General features: G+C 44.9%; 1 protein-coding gene across 2 annotated transcripts in view; it reads right to left on the reverse strand.

The window, feature by feature from the left end:
• Positions 1–13,129, reverse strand: part of vps8 (VPS8 subunit of CORVET complex) — a 570,202-nt gene that overhangs the window by 457,613 nt on the left and 99,460 nt on the right. For both annotated transcript variants that reach the window (XM_078551411.1, XM_078551410.1), the window contains exons 18-19: positions 9,511–9,557; positions 7,035–7,124 (exon numbers count right to left, since the gene is read on the reverse strand). In XM_078551411.1, coding sequence (XP_078407537.1) covers positions 7,035–7,124; positions 9,511–9,557 — 137 coding nt within the window. The remainder of the gene's footprint in view (positions 1–7,034; positions 7,125–9,510; positions 9,558–13,129) is intronic.

Genomic DNA, 13,129 nt, shown 5'->3' on the forward strand with positions numbered 1-13,129 from the left:
CCAAGAGGCTGCTAAACTTTTCCCCCAGGTGAATGTTTCGAAAATCTTCCCCACCACCGACGTAAAACTGACTGGCTTGTAATACCCAGGTTTATCCTATTTCCCCTTTTTAGAGCAAGGGTGTAACCTTTGCAATCCTCCAGTCCACCCTAGAGTCCAAACGGTCCGGAGTTAACATTCGCAAGGTAAAGGTTTACATTCACGTCTGACGCAACGAATAGCGTTCAATTTGTCCAGGTATGATGCGCTTGGCGGGGGGCAGGCCCAGAATGCCGCTGGCGGATGTGGGGCACATGCACAAGGGGGCCGAGATTCAGCGTTGCCAGGGTTTGGAGCGAGTCTCTGAGAGGGCGCGGAAAGGGCCCACGTGACCTGGAGCTAGTGCTATTTGGTAGGTGCAGGTGGTGCAGGGTAGCTCAGTTCCTGCAGCGAGCAGGGAGGGCGGCAGCCTCACCGTCTTGGCGAGTACAATGCTGTGGCAGCACTGCCCATTTTGTTTTTTTTTTATCTCCTCTGTCTCTGCGGCCCGGTGATTCCCGATGTTCCTGACTGCCTGTAATTTAGTATTAGAGGGTTCTCGGGAGTGGTGCGTCACCCAGACAGCAATGGAAGCGCAGCAAAGCACATCGGAAGAGGCAGAGCATTTAAATGCAACACGGAAACCGGTGACCACGTGACCTGGAGTGCAACATTAATGGGTCAAGCAGCCGGTGCTGCTGAAGGAGGAGAGGAGGAGGAGAAGCGGTGAAGCAGCTGGAAAAGACGACCAAAAAGGCTGGATCTGGAAGCAAAGCTGAGAAGGATATGGAAAATGGTGCCTTCTGGTGAAACTTGCTACCATGGAACCAGGAAGCAGCAAAGCTGATGGGAATTGGTCACTGAAGCCTCGGAGACAAGAAGCTTGAATTGGGTCAGAGGACATTCACAGCTTTGAAAGGCTTTGTGGCTGGAATCGGTGCCATAAAAGATGAAGTGGACTGTCTGGTAAATCAGTGAAATCTGTTGTATTTTCTGTTTAAAAATGTAATTTAAAGACTCAATTAACTGCAATTTGCCTGTTAATTCATGTTTAGTTTATGTTGCTTTTGGTTTAATTCTAAAGGTCAGAAGTTACAAGGAGTGAAATCTTCTCTGTTGATTTTCTCGTTGGGGGTCATTCAGCAGGTTCTGTTCTATTGGCTTGTTGCTCACCACGGGGATCAGAACAACAGGACTGAGGTAAATCTACATTCTACCAGTCATTAATTAATTTTTCTTCCTTTATAATTGGGAAATTTCACATGGAAATTTAGTGCAAAAGATGCCACAAATTAATAACCGAATGGTGCGCATCTAACTCATAAAATATTTCTCTATTCTGCAGCGCTCAATGTTAATTTATAACATTCCCACACAATTGTGCAGATAGCAACATTTTAAGTCCCCGGGGTGATATTTCTATCAAAAAATATGCAATTTATATATGAACAAAGGAACACACAAAACAGGAGCAGAAGTAGACCTTTCGGCCCCTCGAGCCTGCTCCGCCATTCAATAAGATCAAGGCTGAATTTTTTTTTTGTGTTTTGAATTCCACATTCCCATCTACCCCCGATAACATTTGATTCCTCTGCCTAACAAGAATCTGTCTACCTCTGTCTTAAAAATATTCAATGAGCCCGCCTCCACCACCTTCTGAGGCAGAGAGTTCCAAAGTCGCACAACCCTCTGGGAGAAAATATTTCTCCTCATCTCTGTCCTAAAAGGGCAACCCCTAATTTTAAACCAGTGCCCCCTAGTTCTTGATTCACTCACAAGAGGAAACATCCTTTCCACATCCACCTTGTCAAGGCCGTTCAGGATCTTCAATCAAATCACCCCTCACTCTTCTAAACTCCAGTGGAAATAAGACCAGTCTGTCCAACCTTTCCTCATTCCACAGTTATAGTTAGTATAGTTATAGATACATAGTGCTATTTAAAATATTAAACTGTGAACATTCCTTTATAATGATGCAACTCTAGCTGGTTTAGGGGGAATTCAAACACTTCTGATCTTGCATTAAAACAAACTCTAATAGAGAGCAGCCAAATTTCTTTCTATGTACCCAAACCGTTTGAGATTCTACTCTTTGGACACATCACAGCCACAAATCTGACAACCATGGCACAAGGTTGCATGTGGCGTCTGAGAACACATCAATCATACAAGGTGAAGATGATGCCGTTAGTCATAACTTTCATAACACATGGGCTGACTGGACATTATCACTGAGCGGCAGCAAAGGTCTGAGTTGTTCTGAACTTTGCGTCATTGCAAGTGACAAAATATGCAACTATCACTCCCGATCCACCAAGGGGAAAGCAGAAAAATGTTCCAGCATCTGTCAGTTTTCCCATCTTCCATAACATTCAGCGACCATATCAACATAGCAGGCAAAGGATCACAGCTTTTATCTTGAAGAGTCATTCTCCAAAGTGTCCATCATGCAGTTTCCTTCTGGTCAGACAATGCCTCCTACACCAGAATGACAGCTGCCTCAAGCAGTTTCCAGCTTTGAAGACAACGTGCGAGGGCCACAAACGCCAGATTTGGTTTCCTTCAATTTTCTACAGCTACCAACACTGTCAGAATTTTAACTGTTTTCAATGTTCATCTGTCCATGAAGCTTAAATCTTACCTTAGAGGACGAGAGGTCACGTTAATCCCTCAATGTCACATACTCCAGCCTCAGAATTTTTCTGTACCTATTAATTTATGGCTGAACTCATCAGCTGAGTGTTGCAGACTAGCACATTCCAAAGTCCAGGGCTACATGCTGTGGGACACAGAGAAGCTTGGGGCAGCTACCACAGAGGCGCAATGGGGAAAAGTCGCTGCCTAAGGCCTTTCAGCCATAGTACACCGAGGGGCTAGAAATTGTACTTTTTTTTATTCATTCCTGGGATGTGGGCTTCGCTGGCTGGGCCAGTGTTTATTGCCCATCCCTAATGATCCCTGAGAAGGTGGTGGTGAGTTTCCTTCTTGAACCGCTGCAGTCCATGTGGTGTGGGTACACCCACAGTGCTGTTAGGAAGGGAGTTCCAGGATTTTGACCCAGTGACAGTGAAGGATCAGTGATATATTTCCAAATCAGGATGGTGAGTGACCTAGAGGGGAACTTCCAGGTGGTGATGTTCTCATCCATCTGCTGCCCTTGTCCTTCTAGATGGCAGTGGCCATGGGTTTAGAAGGTGCTGTCGAAGGAGCCTTGGTGAGTTTCTGCAGTGCATCTTGTAGATGGTACACACTGCTGCCACTGCACAGCAGTGGTGGAGGGAGTGAATGTTTGTGGGTGCCAATCAAAGGGGCTTCTTTGTCCTGCATGGTGTCAAGCTTCTTGAGTGTTGTGGGAGCTGCACTCATCCAGGCAAGTGGGGAGCACTCCCTAGATGGTTGGACAGGATTTGGAGAGTCAAGAGGTGAGTTACTCTCCGCAGAATTTCTACCCCCCGACTTGTTCTTGTAGCCACAGTATTTATATGGCTTGTCCAGTTCAGTTTCTGGTCAATGGTAACCCCCCAGGATGTTGATAGTGGGGGACTCAGTGACGGTAATACCATTGAATGTCAAGGGGCAATGTTTAGATTCTCTCTTGCCGTAGATGGTCATTGCCTGGTACTTGTGTGGCGTGAATGTTACTTGCCACATGTCAGCCCAAATCTGGATATTGTCCAGGTCTTGCTGCATTTGGACATGGACTGCTTCACTATCTAAGGATTCGCAAATGATGCTGAACATTGTGCAATCATCAGCAAAAATCCCCACTTCTGACCTTATAATGGAAGGAAGGTCATTGTTGAAGCAGCTGAAGATGGTTGGATCTAGGACACTACCCTGAGGAACTCCTGCAGTGATGTCCTGGAACTGAGATGATTGACCTCCAACAACCATAACCATCCTTCTTTGTGCTCGATATGACTCCAACTAGTGGAGAGTTTTCCTCCTGATTCTCATTGACTCCAGTTCTGCTAGGGCTCCTTGATACCACACTCAGTCAAATGTGGCCTTGATGTAAAGAGCAATCACTGTCACCTTGCCTCTGGAGTTCAGCTCTTTTGTCCACATTAGAACCAAGGTTATAATGAGGTCAGGAGCTGAGTGGCCCTGGTAGAACCCAAACTGAGCATCAGTGAGTAGGCTGTTGCTAAGCAAGTGCCACTTGATAACACTGCTGATGATGCCGTCCATCACTTTACTGATGATCGAGAGCAGACTGATGGGGCAGTAATAGGCCGGGTTGGATCTGTCCTGCTTTTTGTGTACAGGACATACCTGGGCAATTTTCCACATAGCCAGGTAGATGCCAGTGTTGTAGCTGTACTGGAACAGCTTGGCTAGGGGCACGGCAAGTTCTGGAGCACAAGTCTTCAGTACTAATGCCGGAATATTGGCAGGACTCATAACCTTTGCAGTATCCAGTGCCTTCAGACATTTCTTGATATCATGTTGCGTGAATCGAATTGGCTGAAGACTGGCATCTGTGATGCTGGGGACCTCAGGAGGAGGCCGAGATGGATCATCCACTCGGTACTTCTGGCTGAAGATTGGAGCAAATGCTTCAGCCTTATCTTTTGCACTGATGTGCTGGGCTCCTCCATCATTGAGGATGGGGATATCTGTGGAGCCTCCTTCTATAGAGAGTTGTTTAATTGTCCACCACCATTCATGGCTGGATGTGGCAGGGCTGCAGAGCTTAGACCTGATCCGTTGGCTGTGGAATCGCTAAGCTCTGTCTAGAGGTATAGAACCCCTCAGACTATATCATCCACACTGAACGTATACAATAAATATTACACATACCACAATTGTATTCAAGCACCTCAGGGTGCAACATGATGTATGTCGACAATTTGAATATCATTGCACTCTGTGATGGCCATTTTGAAATGTTTTGTAATGTTCTTTTAGATATTTTATGAATAAAGTATATTTTTGCAAAAAACAAATTATGGCTGAACTCCTCTTTTAGCTCATTTAATTACATTCTTCTCCCTGGGTAGCTTAATGAAGATCTTGAGCACAGCAAATCAATGATTCAGAGAATTCATAATTTGCACCAACTGGAGTTCTCAAGGCATTTACTAATGTATGTTTGGTTTCCCCAATGCAGAGGAGACTACTCTTCAGACATGAGTAGCCAGGTCTTCTATGAGTAGCCATTGTCCCTAAGAGGCCATCCCTGATGGTGCACGGAAGGCCAATAAAGCTGTGGCTATCGATCTGATTTTCCTTCAAGTCTGCACATTATCCGCCTCCACTCCAAAAGTCAAGTCTGAACAGTCTGTGCACCTTCCCTCCCCTAAGTTTGTGCTTGTATCCCTGGGGCAGGATTTTCGGGTGGTCGGATGGGCGGGCCCGGGAGCGGACAGGAAACGGTCCACCGCCCGCAATCGGCCTCTGGCCGCAATTTCAGGCTGGTCTGACCAATTAACAGCCAGCCAGCCATGAAAGGTGCGCTGAGGAGCTCGGCGCTGCCGGGGTGGGGGTGGGGGGGACGGGAGGAGTGCGAGCGCAAAAGTCTGCGCACGCGCAGGAGGGGAGCACGCACTGAAAGCTCCCTGAAGGGCAGAGAGCTGCCTTGTGGGGGGGGGCCAAAAAATATTAAAAGCAAAAATAAAGATTCGGAAAATATGCAAACAATATCCTCACATGGGGCTCACTCATATGAACATAAACAGTACAAAAATTATGTCAAAAAATGTTCATTTTTTTTAAATTAAGGGCGGAAACCTCATCCCACCACCCGTGGATGAGGTTTCCTAAAAAGTCCAAAGGCTGCCTGGGCGATTCACCTGCCCGCCAACCATAAGCTTGGGGCGGGCAGCGAAAAGTCGGTTTTAATTAATTAATTAAGGGCCTTAATAGGCCTCTCAATTGTCGGCGGGCACCTTGCCGACTCTCACGCACGCCTGCCAACCAAAATATCGTGCAAGTGCGCAATGGCGTCGGGAATGCTCGCCCGACGTCATCGTCTGCGATTTTACACCCCAATCAGATCGGGTGCCTGCCCGCAGGGCGTAAAGTCCTGCCCCTGTCACAAGAGCTTGTGACAAGCTGAACCATATTATCACTGTTCAGTAATCTACTCCACATGCTAATCATTAGCAAGCAGCTATCAATAGTATTAAAAATCAATAGTCGTAGAAACATTCATGGAGATTTACAGTGTGTTTATAATTCACACTTGCGCTACAAATTATGCGCCTAATGTTCCATGATGATGCTTAAAAAACCCACCAAGTGTATGATCAAAATAGGAGCCAAATGTCACATCCAGAAACATAACAGTATCACATAAATCAACGACAAAGTATTCCCTGCCATCCCCTCACCCTCCATTTCCACTGACTAACCTCATTTCTTAGAGGCACTGAGACCGACTGAGGTATTGTTCACTGGCTGCTGGGCAGTCTCCAGTACCTCACCCAAGAAGCCACTCTTCACGCAGGTATCAAGGAGTGAGCATTTGCCGGCTACTGAATTCACGAGGGCTCATTACAGCCAAGCCAAATGCTGCTGGTGTACAAATTACCTCAGCGTACACTGTCAAAGAGAGGGCACCCAATAGGAGTCAGTACCAGGAAATCTGGCTCATTTTGCTGTCCCCCTTCTGGCCTCTTAGGCTAACTGTAACGCTCTTAACGCCAGCTTAAATCTGATAAATGAGTGAGGACAAAATTCATAATCATCCTACAAAACTGAAAACTCACAAGTCGAAAACATGTGAGTCAAGGAGATAAGTGTTGATTATTACTACACTTGGGAAAATAAACCAGCTGCATACTAATGTGCTAAAGAAGGCATCTCATCATTGCAATCAGCCCTGATACCAAGTGCATAAGCACATTCGCTGTTCCATCAGATATGCAAGTTACAGGAGTATGACGCCTGACATAACACTGCATACATGAAAATGTAAACCAACCAGACTCATATAACCTGTTACCATTTTGCCATGTACAATGTTTGCAAGCCTTTTTTTTTTATTTAAAAGCAAGGAAATATGCACTTGCCTCAAAATGCTGCTCCATAACCTGAAGTTTGCCTTGCTCAGGACACTTCTTGAGAGCTCGGTCAGCATACTGAAGCAGGATTTCAGCCATCTAAAAGAAAGGTTTTAACATAAATCAGTAAATCAGTTTTATTGCAATCTCCTACCCACAAACATTCTGCTGCAGCTCCCTGTGGCTTGATCACAACACCCAGCTAGGGAGTGGACAAATATGAGCTCGAAACGTTAGTTCCCTGCAGAAGCAGGGAGGGAATTCTACGTTTCATTCAGAACATGTATAGTCAGGGGACAAGTAGCAGAATGGATAGCAAGCTGGCTACAAAACAGGAATGAGAATAGGAGTTAATGATCTAGTTATTCCAACTGACAAAAGGTGGGAAGCGCTGTTCCATTGTTGTTCATCATTTGCAGGTTGGACTGGGGAACCAGAAGTACAGGCCGGGACTTTCTGACCCATTGTGGCGGGATCGCTGTGGGAGATTCGGAGCCCCAGGCTAAATTCGATTGATTTTCAGCGAGACCGGATGATCATGGCAGTGGGCGGGGCTGGAAAATCCCACCCATCGTTTCAAAATTTATGGATAGCCGATTTTGTGGGGGGGGGAGGGGGGGGGAGCTGTAGCTAACACAGAAGAGGAATGCAACAAAAGTACAGGAAGGCATGAATAAATTTGCAGAATGGTGCGTGACTGACAAATTAACTTCAATAGAGATGATTGCGAGTGGCTACATCTTGGTCAGAAGAATAAAGGTGGTCACATATTTCTTGGAAAACAAGTCTCTAAATGGAGTAGAGGTGCAGAGGGATTGTTCTGATCACCATGTTACAGAAAGGGTAGAAAGGTACAAGAGAAGGTGTCAAAAAGGATTTATTAGGATATTAGAATTAAGAGACTACACTTATCCGGAAAGACTGAACAAGCTGGAGCTACTTTCTCCAAGAAAGAGAAGGCTAAGGGTGACTTGACAACAGGTCTTAAAAATTAAGAAAGGGTCGAACACAGTAGACGGGGAGAAGATACTTCCACTTTTGAGGAAGGCCAGAACTAGGGGCCAAAAGTATGAGATAGTCACTAATAAATAGACTGAACAATCTGTTTTGGTGCTGTAACTGCTAAATAACAACTCTGAAAACAAACACAAGATGCCAGCATGGAGCTGGACAATTCTGTCCCATGAGAGTATGAGAATGGAATGATTTCGAAAGGGGGAAGCATAGCCCCTTTGCAGCAATTTGAAATATTGCACCATTAAATGTTAAAAAGTGAAATAAAGTTTGACCTTTGACAGTGATTAATTCAATCATCCTTCTCTTGCAAATATTTTGTTTTAACAGACACCTATTCTTTAAATTCTTCACCCTCTTTCACCTCCTCAAAATGAAATTTGTTTTCCTTTTCTCCTGGAGGCACTGAAGCTGAAATGGGATTCTCACAAGTTAACAGCTTCCGATGCTTCACCCACATTCACATCAGCTTTGGCAGGCTAGCCAAGGTGAAGGATATCACAGCTGCACTCGATTTCACTCATGGACTTTTCAATTCTGGGATGCGGATAAGAACCAAAAGCAGAGGCCCAGGCTGATTCTTTTCACACTCCTCAGCCAGTAGGTTACTGAAAGCAATTGTGCTGCCCACACTATTGCAGCTGAGACAGATAACTCAGCTCCTTCACTGCCTGTATGGTTCTGGGTAATGAATCCCCCACCATCCATTAGAAAAGCACATTGCATTAAATGTGGATGCAAGCGTGCAGTCTCTAGAGAAATAAAAATGAATATTTTGATTACTTTTTTAAAATTGTCGATGACTGTGCTGTCTGGGAATGATGAGCCCAATGTAAACAAACAGGAAAGGGCAGTTGCTTGACTGCTGCACAATGCTGTTAACAAATGATATAACTCAACAACTTCAATTTTCAAAGATAATAAAAATATTAAGAACGGGAAGACAACTATATCAATTTCTATCACTTTTTCAATTCAATTTAAACCAGAAATCTTCAGGCCTGGAGGAACAATTCTTCGCCAGAGAATTTTACCATCAACATCTTGTGATTATTTGTTAAATTCATTTACCAGCAGTTTCTTCTGTTAAAAAAGTAGGGACTCCAGTGGTAGTGACACATTGAATCTCACAATAATGAGCCACAGGCTTTCGCCTGCAAGTTATCATATTGTGATTTACTGATACATCTGTGAGAAGGTACAGCCAAAGGATTCTATCTAACCTGCCCTTCCAATAAACAGAGGTTCAGCAATGGTACAATGCAACAGTTTTATTACTCATCTGCTAGACAAGACTAACATCAAAAAACCAGAGTCTGAGATACAAATTCATGAGTCCTACAACTGTGCAGTCGATACCAAGAGCTCACTGTTTAATGAACTGAGGGCCTGAGCATTCAATTAGCTGTTCAACATTGTTTCAGAGCAATAAACAAAACAAGATGCAGCTTATTAATAAGCAACACTTCACCCGATCAGCCACGACACCCTTCCGCTTGCTCTGATCTCCAAACAAACCTGAGAATAAAAAGAAAAAAAGTTAATTACATAATTCAGACTTCAAACAACTTGTATCTGTACAGTTGATGGAGAAATTGATGGAGAAACATGCAATATAGAATTCTCTCAGAAGCTCGTGGGTCTTTGGAACTCTCTTCCTCAAAAGGCAGTGGAAGCAGGGTCTTTGAATATTTTTAAGGCAGAGCTAACTAGATTCTTGATCAACAAGGTGGGTGGAAGGTTATCAGGGGTAGGCAGGAGGTTACAATCAGATTAGGGATGGGCAATAAATGCTGGCCCAGCCAGCAAAGTCCACATCCCACGAATGAATATTTTAAAAAAATCAGCCATGATCTTACTGAATGGCACAGCAGGCTTGAGGGGCCGAGTGGCCTACTCCTGCTCCATGTTTGTATGGAACTGGGAATGAGGAACCAAAGTGATAAGGTTAGAATACTGCCCTTTCACCTCATCCCAAAACTTAGTGAAACAAGCTTGTAGCTATCTAACTCAAGTTGCTGGTGGCCATAAAACGCCAAGGCAACAATTCCATAATAATTCAACACTAAATTGTCAGTCTAACTGAGAGGTCACCACAGTGGCTGATGTGTATATATGGATAATCATAATTAAGAAATATCATTAAGAAACGTTGGATGGTGCTTAAGTCTGTATTTGTACAATGTTGGACTTGACTTTAAGTGCTTGGTACAAACAGTGCAAAAGAATATTAGCATTTCTGTATTAGGTTCTAAAATCTCTCTTGATTCATAGTATTCCAATTTCTTTCAAGTCTATATTGCGTGATTTCCCATGAGAATACAATTCATTATAGACAAATTAACTAAGCAGACACAGATGTCAACTTAAACTTCTTCTGTGGAGCACACCAGCCATCTTTCATCCATCTCTGAAGCGAATGGATACTATCCTGAGAATCTCAGCTGCAATAAGATAAATTCGCAGAGCTACCTTGATGGAAAACTGTGCCTGCTGGAGTATTCCAGATCCTGACAACTAAATGAAAAAATCTGTAGCCTGCCCCTACAGATCTTTTGCCTTTTTTTTTTCACAGCAAGGCCAGTATTTGTTGCCTAGCCCTAATTTCCCTTGAACTGATTGGCTAGCTCATCCTTTGCAGGGGGCAGTTAAGAGTCAACCGCATCGCTGTGGGTCTGGAGTCACATGTACGCCAGACCAGGTAAGGACAGCAGATTTTCTTTTCATTAATGAACCATGGTCTCCATTACTGAGGCTAGCTTTAACATCCCAGGTTTATTAACTGAACTTAAATTCCACCAGCAGCTGTGGTGGGATTTGAACCCATGTCCCCAGAGCATTAACCTGCTGTATTACTAGGCAGTGACATTACCACTACACTACCTTCTCCCCAAACGATTTTGAATCTGTATCTAGTTATTGACTTATTCGCCAGAGGGAGTAATAATTCTCTTTCTACTCTATCATAACCTCTCATCACCTTGGTAACAACTATGAGGTCACCTCTGTTCCAAGGAGAGCAGTCCTAACTTTTTCAACCTCTCCCCATAACTGTGATGCCTCAGTATTGCTAACGTCCTGCTAAACCTCCCCTGCATCCTTTCGAAGCCCTAACAATGACCAGAAAATCTGTTTTTGAGAGGTTATTGACAGATAAATTTTGATCAAAACATTAGGGATAACTTTTCTGCTCTTCTTCAAAAATGGAACAATGGGATCTTTTGCATCCACACGAGAACAGAGATGGGGCCTATGCCATCCAACAAATGGCACCTCAAACAGTGCAGCACTCACTCAGTAATGCACTGGAACGTCAGCCTTGAATTCTGTGCTCACATCCTGTGTGACATGAACACACAACCTTCTGCCTCAGAGGGAAGAGTGTGACTCACTGAGGCATGGCTGAGTCTTGCTGCTACAATGGTTAACATATGGAAAAGATATAGGTTCACTGGGTAGGATTTATCTCTCAGTAATAAGTTAAAACTCTAGTTCACAAACAATGGTCAGCACAATAAATGGGAGATGGGTGATATTCCATGGATCTATAGGACATGCTCTACTATACTAATGTACTCTAACTTAAATAGCCCAAACAATATAATGGCTGGGTTTAATTATTCACTTATTTCTTTGTGGTTTGGTTCCACTCCCCTGCAAAGGGCGGACAGCTACTGTTGTGGAGATGCCGGTTTGCAAACGTTTACGCCATCAAACTGAAAACGTGTTCCAGCATGTGACATGTGATCTCCAAAAAGCATAAACTATTTAATGGAATAGCCCCAAATGTGGCTTCTATAAGACCATAAGATGTTGGAGCAGAAGTAGGCCATTCAGCCCACTGGGTCTGCTGCACCATTCAATGAGATCATGGCTGATCTGATAATCCTCAATTCCACTTTCCTGCCTTTTCCCCGCAACCTTTGATTCCATTACTACTTAAAAATCTGTCTTTCTCAGCCTTGAAAGGCTTAATGACCCAGCCTCTACAGCCCTCTGCAGTAAAGAATTCCACAGATTCACAACCCTCTGAGAGAAGAAATTCCTCCTCATCTCTGTCTTAAATGGGCTCCCCCCTTACTCTGAGATTACGCCCTCAGGTCCAAGGGCATGAAAAACAGGGGCCGAGACCGGAGAGGAGAGGCCAGCGAGAGGGGTATGAAAGGGTCAATAAACAGAGGCTGAGACCGGAGAGGAGGGGCCAGCGAGAGGGGTGTAAAAGGGTCAGGAAACAGAGACCGAGACCGGGGAGGAAAGGCCAGCGGGAGGGGTATAAAACAGCAGAAGAAACAGAGGCCAAGACCGGGGAGGAGAGGCCAGCAGGAGGGGTATAAAACTGCACAAGAAACAGAGGCTGAGACCGGGGAGGAGAGACGTACCCTCAGGACCCTCAAGCGGTGGAGGTCGAAGTGAGGTCACGATTCAAAAAGTGACAGGACACAGAGAAGGCAACTGATTGGTAAGCAGGGTCAGGCGAGTACTTTTACTTCTTCTACTAATTAAACTGCTGCAGTCCAATCCCTTAAACAAAACAAGGTGAGGGCTTTGGACAGTAGTGGGAGCATTTGGAGTGGAATAAGGACCCTAGTGTAGTTAGTATTCTTTAAAGGGAGTAACTAACGAGTTTAATCTAAAGGGAAGTCATGGCAGCAGAGCTCGCACCTGTGATATGCTCCTCCTGCGCTATGTGGGAGGTCATTGACACTTCCAATGTCCCTGGCGACCATGTGTGCAGGAAGCGTGTCCAGCTACAGCTACTGGCTAACCACATTTCAGAGCTGGAGCTGCGGGTGGGTTCACTGTGGAGCATCCGCGATGCTGAGATTATCATGGACAGCACGTTCAGTGAGGTGGTCACACCGCAGGTAAAGACTGAACAGGCAGAAAGGGGATGGGTGACCACCTGGCAGAGTACAGAAAGGCAGGTAGTGCAGGGGTCCCCCGTGGCCATCCCCCTCGCTAACAGATACACCGTTTTGGATACTGTTGGGGGAGATGACTCCTCAGGGGAAAGCAACAGGAGCCAAGTCCATGGCACCACGGGTGGTTCTGCTGCACAAGAGGGGAGGAAGAGGAGCGGCAGGGCTAAA

Source organism: Cetorhinus maximus, chromosome 11, assembly GCF_964194155.1.
Source record: "Cetorhinus maximus chromosome 11, sCetMax3.hap1.1, whole genome shotgun sequence".
Classification (NCBI taxonomy): Eukaryota; Metazoa; Chordata; class Chondrichthyes; order Lamniformes; family Cetorhinidae; genus Cetorhinus; species Cetorhinus maximus.